The sequence below is a fragment of the Thamnophis elegans genome, chromosome 10 (genome assembly GCF_009769535.1).
Source record: "Thamnophis elegans isolate rThaEle1 chromosome 10, rThaEle1.pri, whole genome shotgun sequence".
Lineage (NCBI taxonomy): Eukaryota > Metazoa > Chordata > Lepidosauria > Squamata > Colubridae > Thamnophis > Thamnophis elegans.
This window is the reverse complement of record NC_045550.1, coordinates 33,221,235-33,236,530: the sequence shown is the minus strand read 5'-3', so window position 1 is coordinate 33,236,530 and position 15,296 is coordinate 33,221,235. Positions and strand designations below refer to the sequence as shown.

Genomic DNA, 15,296 nt, shown 5'->3' with positions numbered 1-15,296 from the left:
GATGGATGGATGGATGGATGGATGGATGGATGGATGGATGGATGGATGATTGTAGTTTATTCAATAACTTTTGGTTAAACAAGCTTCAGTTCAATGAGCAAAACGTATTCTTCTAAATCATATTTGTCTTCATCATCATTTGAACATGTCATAGTGGCTGGTTTATGTCATAAAACTAAGTTACTGGGTTTACACGTGAACTTAAGATAAAACCAAACAAACTATGTTATAGTTTATGAATGCATATAAAGAACCCAGCCAATCTATGAAATAAGTGAGGGCTTCTAGGATAAAATTAGGAAGGAGAGAAATAAAATAACAAGAAATTGATGGAGGGGTGCAAAGTTCAATTTGGATCTGTGCTCAGCATAAGAATGTCTTGCAATAGGAACTGTAACTGTACTTGATATGATTGTGTTTGGCGATCCTAAACCAGACGCATCAATGTATTGGCATTCAGAAGGTTTGTGAGTATTTTAATATTCACAATACTTGAGTCATTTCCAAAGAAAGAAAAGGTATAAAATTTCCTCCCACATTGTACTAGAGTAAATCCAAATCTGAATTTATGCTCTTTTTTAGCTTGATCATACAGTATTTGATCAGCACTACCTCCAGTGACTTGCGGTGAGGTTTATAGCTGGTGAGGCACTGACACAGGGGTTTCAATTTTTTTTATACTTGTGGACTTCAATTCCCAGAATTCCACAGCCAGGCATGCTCAGTTCCGATTTAAAGCGACAGCATTTTTCCCCCTTGCGAAATAAGTTTTCCTTCATTCTTTTTCTTCTCCCTCCCCCTCCTTCCTTCCTCTCTCCCTCCCTCCCTCCCTCCCTCCTCTCTCAAACAAACACAAACACAGAAGTTGGATTGGATATATTTTCCAATGGCTTGAAAGCAGCTCCTCTGCCATACGCCCCCCTTCCCCTGCTGCCTTCCGATCCGAGCCTTTGATTGCAGGTGGAGCCACGTTGCCTTTTCAAACTTGTAATCAGTGAAGCTGGGCTTATATACTTTATCCAGGTTTTGTGTGTGTGTGTGTGTGTGTGTGTGTGTGTGTGTGTGTGTGTGTGTTTGAAAAGGCAACGTGGCTCTGCATGCAATCAAACTTTTTGAATTCCTCCCCCCTCCCCACACATGCACCTTTTCCAGCTGTTTCAAATCTGCTCTTGCCTGCCATCATGAAAAGAAAAAAAAATGTAAAAGGAGAAAGGCATGAGCTCTGAGGTCAGACTGAGCTAGTTGATCCCAGAGCCTCTAAAAAGTCTCTAAAAACCGCCCTCTACAGGAGGTGAGAGAACCACATGCCTCATCTACATAAGGAATTTTTTGACTTTTAACCCTTGCTTAGCTCTGCTCGAGTGCTCATAAAGTCAGACTAAATGAGGCACCTCGTTCTCCTGCCGCCCCCTGTAGAGGACACTTTTGTAGAGGCTTTTTTACACAGTTAAGCACTAAGGAGAGTCATCCACTGTGACTCTGGCAGCAACTACTTCAGCCTTTTTCCTTTTACACTTTTTTTCTTTTCATGATAACTTTTTTTTCTTTTCATGTTGACAGTGGTGAGGCCCTGCCTCCCCTGACTGCACGTCCCTGACTACCTCCTAATCATAATCCAAGATAATTAGCAACAGGGAATAAAATAGGAGAATCTTTATTTACTATGTCTAAATACTTATAAACAAATTACTATAATTTCCTATCTGAAGCTCTCTCATTCATAATTTTTAGAAGTGAAGAAAGGATGGGATGAAGTTGTAGAAAACAATTAAGGATGTTAATTAAACAATTGAAGATAGTGCTTATGCCGTCTCTACGATTTTGATTTCTGGAAACTCAACAAATGTGAAGATGAAGTGTTTAGGACAGTGAGAACTGAATCTTAATCCTCATTATGATCATGAACCACACACAGTAACTATGGCCTAGTTGCTATGTCTCAGTTTTAATACTTACCAGGTTTGTTAGGTCAAAATCAGAAAACTTTAAACACTAGAACAGTGTTTCTCAACCTTGGTGACTTTAAGTCCTGGGGACTTCAACTCCCAGAATCCCCCAGCTAGCAGCAACTTTAAGTCCCCAGGACTTAAAGTCGCCAAGGTTGAGAAACACTACACTAGAAGAATGTAGCAAGAAGGATGATTTGTCCCAAAAACTCTTTATGCCACTCTGATGAGCCTGATACTGGTTACAATTGAAGTCAGAACTCTGCATTAAATTATCTATTGGTATTTATCTTTGCCTGTGCTTATGTTTTTGCAGGTGAATTCTCTGAAAGAGCAATTGGATCAAGAAGTGAGAAGACGGCAGGTGTATCTGAGCCAGGTGCTTCATACAGTAAAATGAATGATTCAAACATTGCACCTGGATCTCAGATGGCCCAAAAGCAGATCCATCCTTCAGCATGATCCTTACACTCAAGATTTGGATTCATTCATTTCTTGCATTAGGGCACTCAACGGAAGCACAGTCAGAGAAATTGGAGATCCAAGACAATCAATGCTGGCATGCAGTATTTCTCCACCCAAATAGCACATACTCTGAACACTTGGAAGGCACAGTAAAGATACCAAATAACTAGGCAGCAAATTGCCAAGGGAAACCCTGCTGTGCGGGCAGCTGTTCTCTTTAAGATGCTTGAAAGCCAGGGCACCAGTGCTTAACTAATTCATTTAGAACATCTGACAGGGAGGGAATTCTCATTTGTTTGGGTCTTGGGGTAGTGTATCCCTGCATGATCTCTTGGAACTTTCAGTACTGGCTGTACAAACTTTGAAATTCCAGGTGCCTGCTAGGAGCACCCTGCTATTTATATATCTCTGCATTTCCATCAGTTGTCAGATTATTTTTCCCCTCCTGCTGGCAAATATTGTTTGATGCACTGTGCAAAATTATAACTTCCTCTTCCTGCATAGCTATACATGTGGCGGCTATTTGGCTGCAGTCACTCGGTGTCACTATTAACCTGTGCATCGTACAAAATCACAGTTCTGCTGGCACCAAATTTATAAGGCCGTATAGAGAAATTAGGAAGGATAGTGAAAACAACACCCAAGAATTGATCAAATCGTTTGCTGTGAGTATGAACATCGAGCCATTTTCATGGTGGCAGGTGGCTGAGATTAATTCAAACCTAAGTCATTTTATGACATGCTGGACTCCAAATATGTCAAAGTGTTAACATTTGACATCCACCCACTCTGCCAGCTGACAGGCTCCAAGAAATCCCTTCTGGAATTGAACATTGGTTTCCCTGGGAATGACAAGAAGCCATCTTGGAGTTGCTGTAAACATCACCTGTTATCATTGTTTCACATTTTTTCCTTACAAATATTTGATTTTCCAAATCTAGTTGGAGAATGTATGTTGCCAGAGAGTAAAATAAAGATGTAAAAACACATTTCCTAAATTGAGGAAAGTAGTTTTCATTATTTTATACAGAAATGAGGTATACAGTATGTTTCCACTGGTTTGCAATAGGCAATATTTAAGATGTAGCCCTGAAATGTGGACAACTTTTAACAGCAGAAAGTTTTGTGGCAGATTTATTATAGTATAAGCTGTCAAGCCGGCTGAGGATCACTTCATGCATCTGATGATGTGAACAGTAGCCAATAAAACTTGTGGCAAAACAATCTGTTTGTCCTTCTGATATGCCCAAATCTCTTTATTAAAGTATTCTTGCTACAACAGTTAAAATAGCTCCCCTATAACTCCCTATTGCGTTAATCTCTTTCTTGATTAAACACAGCATAAAGGACCCACTGTCCAAATTGAATCCCATACAGTGCGTCATACTTGTATTACAAAGTAAGATCCAAATGTATTCATCTACTATGATTACTAAACAAAAACCTGATACTTCTATAAAAGGGGGCTAAGAATTGCTAAGAATTACTGGAATTCTGAAAATACTCTTCATGGCTCTTTAGAGAAAATCTTTGATGGCTAAAATCTGCTTAAAGCTGACTTACCTAAGATTACATGGTGCATATCAAGAACCAGATGATGACATTTGAAGTAATTTATATTAATGTTGATTTATATACATATTGCTTTGACTCCAGGACCCGATCTGTACCATGGTATATAAAGGCACCAATATGCCCGTAAATCCTTTCTGCCAAATTTGTGCCTGCCAAATTTCATGTTCCACTTGTAGTCTAGCATCTAAAAAGCTTTAAAAGCAGTAAAAGTTGGGGAACACCACTAGCAGCACAGTTATTTCCACAGATGCCTCTACATTCTAGAATACAGATGTCAAAGTCGCGGTCTCACATTACCGTCGGGACATTTCATGATGTTTTTCCCATTCGCAGAGCTGGGATGGGTGTGATCTGCACACGACGCATCCATTCCACAGGCTGCCAGATTTATACCCCTCTAATCTAGAGGGATCTTATTCCCTTGAGGCCCAGCTCCTTGCTTTGTTTGGGAGGATGTTCAACTACCTAGAAAAATAGGAAAGATAAGATGGAATGGTAGAGATGGCGTAGTAGAGGCATTCAGATGGCGTAGTAGAGCATTCTAGTGAACTGGTGTTTTTTAATCTATTATCTGTGGCTTCAGTTTTATGACAGCCCTTTTATAGGATTGACTACATTTTCTACGAATTCCTGAGACTCAATATAAAGCAAAAAATGTATATACCCATAAGTTTAGACCTACTCTATGCTGGTATGAAATCCCAATTCCATTCATTGTTCATGAAATGCAGACATAGTTGATTTATTCATTCTTTAAGCTTGTCTAAATCAGGATTAATTTAGCCAACCTCCCAGGAGCACTTTCTGCCCTGTCTCCCATAGATAAGACCTGAGCACTAATGATGCTTCTTTGTTATTTTATAAAATAACATAAATCATTCCTTTTAATGCTAGAACATTAAGTGCAAAGCAGCAAGAGGGAGTTTGTTCTATTCCTAATTTCCACCACCTGGTTTTGACCTACACATGGGCAAAGAGCTGGGAATCCCAGAAAATAGGTATGCATTGCTAACACAGTCAGTTCCAATGAGGGAAAGTTTCCATGGGTGAATTTAGTTAATCTGATGCTGTTCCTTCTGAGCCCTGCTGTTCTTTTTCTGCTCAGTTTCAGTTCTTTCACAGGAATCTGTTCCTTGGCCTTCATTCAGCACTGAAACAGACCTTGCAATAATTACCACAGCAGATATTTCTACTGCTTTTTCAGTATTGAATACAAGCAGCTTCAAAACAAGGTCCCCGTGGAAAAGAGCTTTATCTTCCAAACACTGAAAGCTAAACATTCCCCTTGTAGCTACCAACAAACACTGTAACGTTTTTGTTTTTCTACAAAATGAATCATAGCAGTTGCAGTTGTGTGGATGTGTATTTTTTTAAAAGGTGAAAAAGGATTAAAACAAATATCAGCTTTGCTAAGCCATTTCACACTCCTGTTGGATCATGACCTTCATAGTATAATTCATAATTCAGAGTACTGGAAGTGCAGCTTTAAGAGGGATCTGATTTACTTTACACAAGAGCAAGTCCTATCAAAAAGCAACCAGTTACTTGATACAATCCAACAACAGTTTGTTGAAATTAAAAAAAATATCTTACAGATGTGCTCCTGGAAGCATGTACCAGTGGATTCATAGAATCTACTTTTGAGACTCTCTGAAAGCAACAGAATGGGTACACAATTATATCCTACTTTTAATAATAAATAATGCCCACATTTCAATAGGTTTGTTTCTAGGAAAGTGTACGATTGACATGTTAGCCCTGATCAATTTAACTGACACAGTACAATTCAGCAACTTAGGTTGTGTCATATAAAATATATTTCATATGTGAACTGATCTGCCAATTTACTTGCTTATTTTGACAAGATAAAAATGCTAGCAATTGTAGATATTATATGAAGTACTAGGGACAACTTCCTTTGCAACCACATGAGTTTCCTATAAATCTACTTTATAAACAATTTTTTTTTTGCAAACTACAAGAAACACCTATCTCCCTTCCCATCTTTTAAAAGAGAACACTCTTCATGCCATGATCCGAAAAACAGTGTATAATGGCCAATGAGCATGGCATGTAGTCTTAAGACGCATGCTATTATTTTGCCACTTTGAGTCATAGAACTCACATGTCCAGAGGGGTGGGAATGAAATTATCACCTTTTTCCATTAGGGGGATGGTGGTGGAGGGCTAGAATGGAATGGCATGTTTAAAGGGGTGTATGGGTGTATCCAGCCTCACAAATTTAAAGCAAAGTTTTAAAAGAACCAAAAAGTGAGGCCACCAGATATGGGCTCTGTTACTAAAATTTACCAGTGTGGTGTGCAAATATAAAGAAGGGTTATGTATAATTCACAGACTCTAGATTCCAATTTTTTTGCTGACCTAAGGGAAAATTGGGATACAAGCATCAACAAAATCGCTTAGCACCAGTGAGGATGATCTGATTACCTCCTCTCGCATCTTTTCCAACCTGAATATGACAGTAATTTCATGAGGTTTATAAGATAAATGCAGGAAAAGAACAACACGGAGCAAACAGGAAAGGGAGCAAATACTTGTTAACTAAAGAGGCAAGGATTACAGATTAGTTTGTTCTTTGGAAACAAAGTATGTACTTGCTTAAAGGTTCACTGTTTATTCAGCTAATTCTTGTGCAACTTTGTCAATTAGTTTATAACTTTTATTCCCCTGAGTGGTAAGCTGCATGGGTGGATCTTAATGAGCTTTTGTGTATCCTCTAAAATATGTCCCTAGATAAAGCTGGAATTAAATAGGAATAAGCCTCCCTTTATGTGGCAGGATAGCTGTGACTCAATGAGAAGAGATAGTTGCACATGCAGGATTCAGCTGAATCAATTCCAAAGCTTTATGAATGACAAACAACATACAATGCCACCATGATATATAATCGTATGTATAACAAGGAAATGAGATGATCTCATACTCGTGGCACTTGTTTCCTAGGAGAGTGAAGCCACAAAGTGGAAATATTAAAACTTGCTTTTTAAGTTAACTTTCACAGCACCATATGTTGGAATGAATATATTGTTTTAATTAATTTGGTTTCCAAGACACTAATGAGAAAAATAATTGTTATATGTACAGTATGTTCTTAGCCACGAACTTCCTATATGCCCTAGAAGATTGTTTTCCAACTTCCATGGGAAGGAATTGCTTCTCAACATGTGAATTGCCAACTTTGCTGTCAGGAAGAAAAATGAACTAGCTGGCTGTGATGCTTCCTATTAAAATGTCACAGGAAGATGGATAAACTATGTAGTTGTTTATTTGAGAAGCTATATTTGTCCTCATGATCTAATCTGTTGAGAAATAAAGATCATCTCTACACTGAAAAATACTGAGCTGCTTCACACATGCCACTAAGCCATGCTTCATTTAACCAAGATTTATTGCATAAAGCATATTTTGCTAGCTTTGCACATCACATTAAGCATTAACTGGTTGCTGACAAACCACACAGCCTGGGACTACATGTCTTCCGATTTATAATGATAGATAGACACATAGATAACTGTCTGTTAAGCCCACTAAGCTTTAAGATAATGATTTTCAAACTTTTCCTTCATTACCCCAAATGCTTTTTTACAAACTCAAATGTAGATAAAACACTTTAAGTCAATGTAAATGCCCTGACTGTGATTAGGTAATGGTTCTTGTGTCATGAAGAAAAGGAAAAAAACAATTTTATCCAATTTGGGTAACTTATCCAGGTTTGGGAAGCACTGCTTTAAAGGAATCTGATTTTTTTTAAATCATACTATATAATATCATGGCATGTTTGGGTTGGTGAGATATACAGTAGGAAAAAGACATTTCAGGATCCAATCTGGGTCAGTCAGTGGGACCAGAGATTTAGTCTTCTGAGCTTTCAGGTTCGTGTTGGAGTCCATCCTCCAGGGAATTTGAATACTGGAATTCTCTCTACACATTTCAGTAGAGAGAAGTTCCCAGAGGATGGGCTCCAGCATGAGTCCAAAAGTTCAGAAGACAAAACTTCTGATCTCGGTGACCAACCCAGATTGGATCCTGCAACATTATCCTGGGACATATGTATTTACTTTTATTTGTGAAAAAGCCATTGTTTATTGCCTACTGGTGTATGTGATTTAAACAACGATGACAACCTGTCTATCTATTGATCCTATGTGTATGTGCGTGTGTATTGCTGTCATTTAACCTAACTCTGATCTAAATGTGTTCATTGATTTAGCCAAAGGGTTAAGATTCCCCACAAGTACCCTGGAAATTACATTTTTGTGAATATCCTGATTCTTGAGAATTACACGAGAACCCTTGAATTATTCACTAAATCTGGAAAGAAAAAATTGTAAGACTGGTTTAGAACTTCAGCGTAGCTCTATTCGGTTCCACCACAAAACCGCGCTCGACTAAACCGCACCCGACTAAACCGCGTCGCTGACGTTATCAACAGAGCGACAACAGCATGGAGACAGAAGCATGCTGTAAACCCTAAACCTAAAATTAACCCCTAAACCTAAACCTACCCCCCCTAAACTTAATCCTAAACCTAACCCTAAACCTAACCCTTAAGTTGAATCGGCTTGCTTTCAAAGCGCTATTTAAAGCGCCCTTTTTTCTCCGCGCTGGCTGCTGTCGCCCTGTTGATGACGTCAGCGACACGGTTTAATCAGGCGCGGTTTAGTCGAGCATGGTTTTGATGGGTCACGGCTTTACTCTTGTAGGGAAAAATGGACACCTGTACACATTGCAAGTCATGACAGCTAAACCAGACACTATCAAACTGATGCTTGTCCAACTAAAGTTCGGTGAAAATCTCATTATTGGGAAGCCTGTTAATTTGTGCACAAATTTGGCCATCAAATAAGTATATCAAAATTAGTGGGATTATGATAAGGACACAAGTCATTATGGATCAAACCTAAGTATTTCCTAGAATTCTATTTGTAATGTATTCCTTCAGAAAGCTATGCCAGAAACCTCTAACTTAGCTAGAGGCCATGGACAGAAATACAATGTGCATTTTAGGGGGTGGGGATTCATTCCTAGCTATATTCATCTTGTCCTTGACAGCTGTCAAGGTTTCTAGAGTTGATATGTCTGTTTTAAATGTGGTTGTGGCCATATAAGAATTAATGAAAATAATGCACATAAGAGTTATCAAAAAGAAAGTAAGAAGATTTTGTTTCCTAATACTGGCAACGTTGTTTTCTTTTTTCTTCTTCAGATGCTAAAAATAAGACCAGGAAATTCTTACTAGCAATATGTGTTTTAAACTACATGCCATACTCAAGCAGCTCTTTGTCTTAGCTCAAAAAATGTCAGCATTTATCTTAAGCAAATTATTTTATCACACAGGGTCAGAGACATTTCATTCTGCCTCAGAAGTAGGAAAGCCAAATAGCACTGTCAATTATAATAATAAAAAAACCTCTAAGGCCCATTTAGAATCAAAGCAGTCAGTTTTATACATAGTGATAACTAGAAAATTGACTAAAGACATGAAGGTAAACAAATATTTGAAGCTGCTCCAGGCTGCAGATTTTTTTTTTGTTATAATAGAAAGTAGGATTAGAGCTTTTAGATATAATATAATCCCTTTTGGTTTTATTTTTATATTATAACCAACTCTTACATACATGTGTGTAACATATATATATGTTACACACATGTATATATATGTTACACACATATATATATGTAACTCTGCTCACTTAGAAAACCTGGTATTTGAAAGTATGGAAAGTTAAAACAATATTCTGTACTGCTCGCCACTCTCCATACAATTTTTTGATGTTAAATTTATGTTCATTTATTCTGCAACACAAAGACAGTTCAATCTGCCCCATGTGGTGCACAGGTATTGTTGGATTTTTGATACTGTCTCATCTTGCTTCTCTTCCTGGAACTGTTTTCATGTACTGATGATGTACCTAGCCCAGTAATGAAATGTGGTGCAGGAAGAAAAGCAACTGCAGAGAACACCATATGGCAACAATTCAAATCTGAGTCACATATATTCTTCACCGGAGTAAGTAGGATATTTTTTGAGACATATTATCATGTTTGGAGCAGAGCTTTGGTTCTGTGATTGACAGCAAAACTGACAGGGACATATACCCCTTTCATTTCTGGATTCTGGTCATATGTACATTGAGATTTTATTCTTAGGGCCCAGAAAGTATCTACAAATCAAAGAATTGACTGACTGGGCTCAGTCAGTGTCCTAAACTGCACTGATTTTTGCCTTAGTGAGTTGTATACATCCATTTAACTGTTTCTCATTCAATAAAATGCAGCTTCCCACAATATTTAATTCTAAACCGCATGGCAGTGAGGGAAGACAGAAAAAGAAGCAGAAAAGTTACAAGAAGCAGTGGGAAGAAATAATTCAAGAATAGCGAATGGACTAAGAAGAGACTACCAGCTGCTTGGATGAAGAAAATACATTTTACACATTTTTAATTGATGTGTATTAAAGATTTAAGTGGAAAGGGCTGAATACTTACAATATACATTTGAATATCAGCTCTCCAGATTATCTGCCAAGATGTTGCTAATCCTAGCTCAGAATTTGGGAAGACACTGCCAAATATATAAGAAAGTAAAGTATGGAGAGAAGCTGACAAAGAAACAAAAAGCATAGATTCGCATATATGATTTGTTTGGTTCTGACTTTAAATATTATGTGAATTCAACTTTTTGTGTTTGTAAACTTGTAGATTACTATTTCTGAATGCACACATTTGCATATATATATATATAGTGCAGTATATATATATATATATATATATATATATATATATATATGTGTAGGTCTCTAGTTGTTCGGGTTTTCTCCCGCGTAGAATTGGAGATGTCTTGGCGACGTTTCGACGAAGTCACATTCGTCATCTTCAGGCTGCTGCTGACTACTTCAGGTTTGGTGTTTCCAGGAGTAGTGAATATTCCAGGAGTATAGTGACACTATTTCAGGAGTAGTGAATAGGAATATTCTACTATATAGACTATATATTTTCAACGTACCTTTGAAACTTCATATTTTTCTTTAACCCTTCAACTATCTTCTTTTTGCAATTGCCCTATTCATAAAATACACTGAACCATAAACTAGCTCACCTGTTATTAATCTAAATGTTGTGGAAACTCAGACTGTGTAATTACTTTATAGTTCATGCAATAAACAGAGATTTGGGTTAAGTAAATAACAGTTATCTATGGTTGGTTTGTTTAATAGCTGAGATAGCTGAATCTGCATTCTTCTGTGTATAAATTGGAATGCAAAATCAGAGCGCCCCATTGGACATTGTAATCCTTTCTTTTCAAAGTAGAAGTAGACAAGCTATGGGCTCCAAGGGCCATGTGTATTGCTGGTTTGAAATGCACAATTATGCATTTATTTACACATATACAACATCCATTAAAAAAAAAGTCGCTTATAGGTAGTAATCTTGTTCTTCCCAGCAATCCTATGAAAGAGCAATGCTGCTGCTTCCCAGCAATCCTATTATAGATCACTGCTTTCACACATCCATTTGGTTTTCAAGACCACTGGTTTGAATGCTTGTGATAACTGGTTATCCTGTTATCACAAGCAGTCAAACACAATAGCTTCTTTGTCTCAGCCCAGGTGATGAGACTGATAAAGTGAATGACAATGAATTGCAGATGGATGCAAGAAATCATTGCACAAGTGAACATAGAGTCAGACTCACCAAGCAAGTAAATAGGGAAATGTAATGCAGATATTTGATCAAAGAGCTCAAACTAACTAATTGTCTTCAAAGACAAGTTAAAAAGAATAAATGAAAACTTTCCATTGATAGGTTTGCCATATTGATGTGTGGCAAACACTAGTGATGCAAGAGCAATGCCAGTAGAAACAGAAGATACTGGTAGACTCCTACTGTACTTGCAGGTAAATTTGAACAGAAAAAAGTGAGTGTGATCCACTATGGGGTTCAGGTCAGCGGGGACTGCCATGTAGGAAAGTTGGAAAACCAGACAATGTCCATCTTCTAATTATTAGGGAGGAATGTTGAATTTTCACAAGAAGATTTGGAACAGATGATATAGACCAGGAGTGTCAAACTCAATTTCATTGAGGGCTGCATCAGGGTTGTGCTTGACCTTGGGGGACCGGGGGCGTGGCCAGCTCCACATCACTCACATCCTGAAACCCTTTGCCAGTGAAAACGGACCTTGGGAAGGCCGCACTGCATATCACATCTGCATTTCTCATCTGCATTCTGGCATCATAAGAATGGTACCAGAAATGAAAAAGCTATTCTACAAGAAACTTTACAATTGGAATTTGACAAATATGACGTTTGGAAATGGAAAAACAGACACTGTGGGATAAAAAACAGAAAGATGGATCTCTGAAGGGCAGGGGGAATACAGTTTGACCCTACAAGAAAGCAAAGAGGAAAAAATGTACAATGACTTTCTCTTAGAAGGACTTAAAGTTGATCAAACCAACTGGCTGGTGAAATACATTCTCTTTCAGAGCAAACACTTTAAAAACTAGCAGAACAAGCTAGAAAAATGCCCCTTCTTGCAAAGAACAACTACAATACTATCAATGGACTTTGAAGATCTAGGAAGGGAGTTTTGCTCTTGTCGGTGTTCCTTTCCCATGCACAGTCCTGCAATTATTTGGAGGAAAAAATAAACTTCTCACAGAGGATGAAATTTAGCAGACACAAATGGAAAGTTCATCACTTAGGGAACCAAAATTAAACAACAGCTTTAGGTTGAGAACTACCTGACAAGGTTTTTTTTCTTTGTTTGTGTTTTTGAGGACAGAAATGCACATTATCCTCAACCTACCCCCAGACCACCACGAAGGGAACCTCCCTTTGTCTTTTCTTTCTTCATCTTACAAATAGTTGTTCCAAATGATGCTGGCTAAGTGTGCTGTGTGGTCTATCTGCTATACTTCCTCGTAGGCAAATGTTTCTAATTGGCTACCGTGCAACAGCTGCAGAATGTCCACTTCCTTTTGATCCCAGGTCACTGTCTTCCACAGCCATTTTGCCCCTGGCTATTTACTGCTTTCTATTTATTGCTCACAATGCACTTTTGCGTTTTATTTTTATTTATTTTAATTTGCAGACTTGTAAAATAGAGAAGCTGGGATTTTTGTTTGCTTCATTAATCTACTGCTGGACATTTTAACATTTAAAAATTGCAAAGCATTAAACAGTGGTGGCGCAATGGTTAGAATGCAATATTGCAGGCTAACTCTGCCCACAGCCTGGAGTTTGATCCTGACGGGGCTCGAATATGACTCAGCCCTCCATCCTTCCAAGGTCGGTAAAATGAGGACCTAAATTGTTGGCGGCAATATGCTGACATTGTAAACTGTTCAGAGAGTGCAGTAAAGCAATATGGGGCCATATATAAGTCTAGCTATTGCTATCGTCAAAACAAATACACGGGAGAATCAACAGCAAGTAGGTTTATTCAAAAGATCTCTAAATGGCAACCATATGCCTGCAAAGCCCTAATGTGCACTGCTTTTGAAGCTCTAGGTCACTGGCTCCTATCTATATGCATAAGTGCCTACCAATCATTAAGACAACTAAAGGATCAGTGTACCACTTAACTTTGTAGAACATACGCATTCCAGTGAAATGAATCTCCCTCTTTCTCTTCCTTCCTTGACAAGAGTTCTGCCAGTTCCTCCAAATGCAACTGTGCTGTGATACTATCCTGACACTTGATAAGGCATGGCCTGATAAAAAATGTTGATTGCATGTTTGAACCTCTTGAAGCAATTGATTTTTCCCTGTCAGTGTGAAAGTGCAGTTACTTCTTATATCCACCACATTTAAAATATGGAACTTTTTGCTCTCGCCTTTCCCCATGGCTTTCACCTTGATTTTAATTTCGCAGGCTTCATGCTAGGAAGCAATCAATTGTTCACATAGCCAACATTCCTGCTCTGACAAACTGGAGATGAATATGAATCACTGGTGCAATATAGTTATTTTAAAAGCAAATGTAATTTTAAACTGCATCAACTGAAGCATGGATCCAAGTAATAGTTCTGCACTGGTTGGCTCCTACCTCAAATATTGTGATTACTGATGGACTATACTGAATATTCTAAGGGATGTGGTGGCTCAGTGGCTAAGATGCTCAGCTTGTCGATCAGAAGGTCGCAGTTCAGCAGTTCGAATCCCTAGCACCAGGTAACGCAGTGAGCTCCCATTACTTGTCCCAGTTTCTGCCAATCTAGCAGTTCGAAAGCATGTAAAAATGCAAGTAGAAAAAATAGTACCCGCCTTTGGTGGGAAGGTAACAGTATTCCATGCGTCTTTGGCATTTAGTCATGCCAGCCACATGACCATGGCGATATCTTCGGACAGCGCTGGCTCTTTGGCTTTGAAACGGAGATGAGTTGAGAACAACAAGCACATATGTACGAGGGGAACATTTACCTTTACCTTTATACTGAACATTAAGAAAAATTCAGATGAACTAGAACAGACATGGAAATTGTAATGAGAGGATCGGGGGGAGAGATAGGAATTGTCAAATGTGATGAAAGAAATTGGGCATGTGTAAGAGAAAATATGAAAGTACACTTCAAATATCTGAAACAATGTCAAACAGAAAAAAGGTCAAGTCTTCTTTATCACATGGAATAATTTAAAACATGGAATAATTACTTAAAGCAATAATGCTCATTTGTATACAGGAAATGTGCAGGAAATGTACTTCAACCATAGAATCACTCATTGAGACAGGTGATGGACACCACTTTAATAGTTTTGTTCAAGCAGAACGTCTCTGTCAAAAATGCTTTTATTAGATTCCTGCATCAAGCAGAGTTGGACTCAAAACTTAAATGGCGCCTTCCAATTTGATGATTCTAAATGCAAATCTCAGGCTAGTACGGCCCATCACCAGCAATCTGACATCCTTCTCAAGATATACAACATATTATGATTTCAGGAGAATGCAAAGAGTATGGAACTGAAGTTGGGTAGAACAACTGATCTCAAAAAGAAAAGTTGGGGGAGTATTTCTTTCCCTCAATAATATAGATTAAGAAATACACACAATCGTACTTTTCATAAGCTTTCTTATAAGATATCTTACCCAAAAAGACACCATCAGACACTGTGGCCCTAGAGGCACTATACACTCTTGAGCCAGCATTAATTTGAAAGATCCAGAAAATAGCAATAAAGTGAAGAAAATGAGGCAGTGTCGTCTTTTGCTAGAAAGAACAATGTCCTTTGATAATTGATGCTGGGAATAGAAGAAAATATTTTTACATGCATCTTTGCTTCAACT

The 15,296-nt window shown here is 38.1% G+C and overlaps 1 protein-coding gene across 1 annotated transcript in view; it reads left to right on the top strand.

The window, feature by feature from the left end:
* Window positions 1-3,371, top strand: part of CROCC2 (ciliary rootlet coiled-coil, rootletin family member 2) — a 101,166-nt gene extending 97,795 nt beyond the window's left edge. The window contains 1 exon segment of the mRNA XM_032224820.1: window positions 2,263-3,371. Within this exon segment, the coding sequence (XP_032080711.1) occupies window positions 2,263-2,346 (84 nt within the window). The 3' untranslated portion in view covers window positions 2,347-3,371.
* Window positions 3,372-15,296: the final 11,925 nt, after the last annotated feature.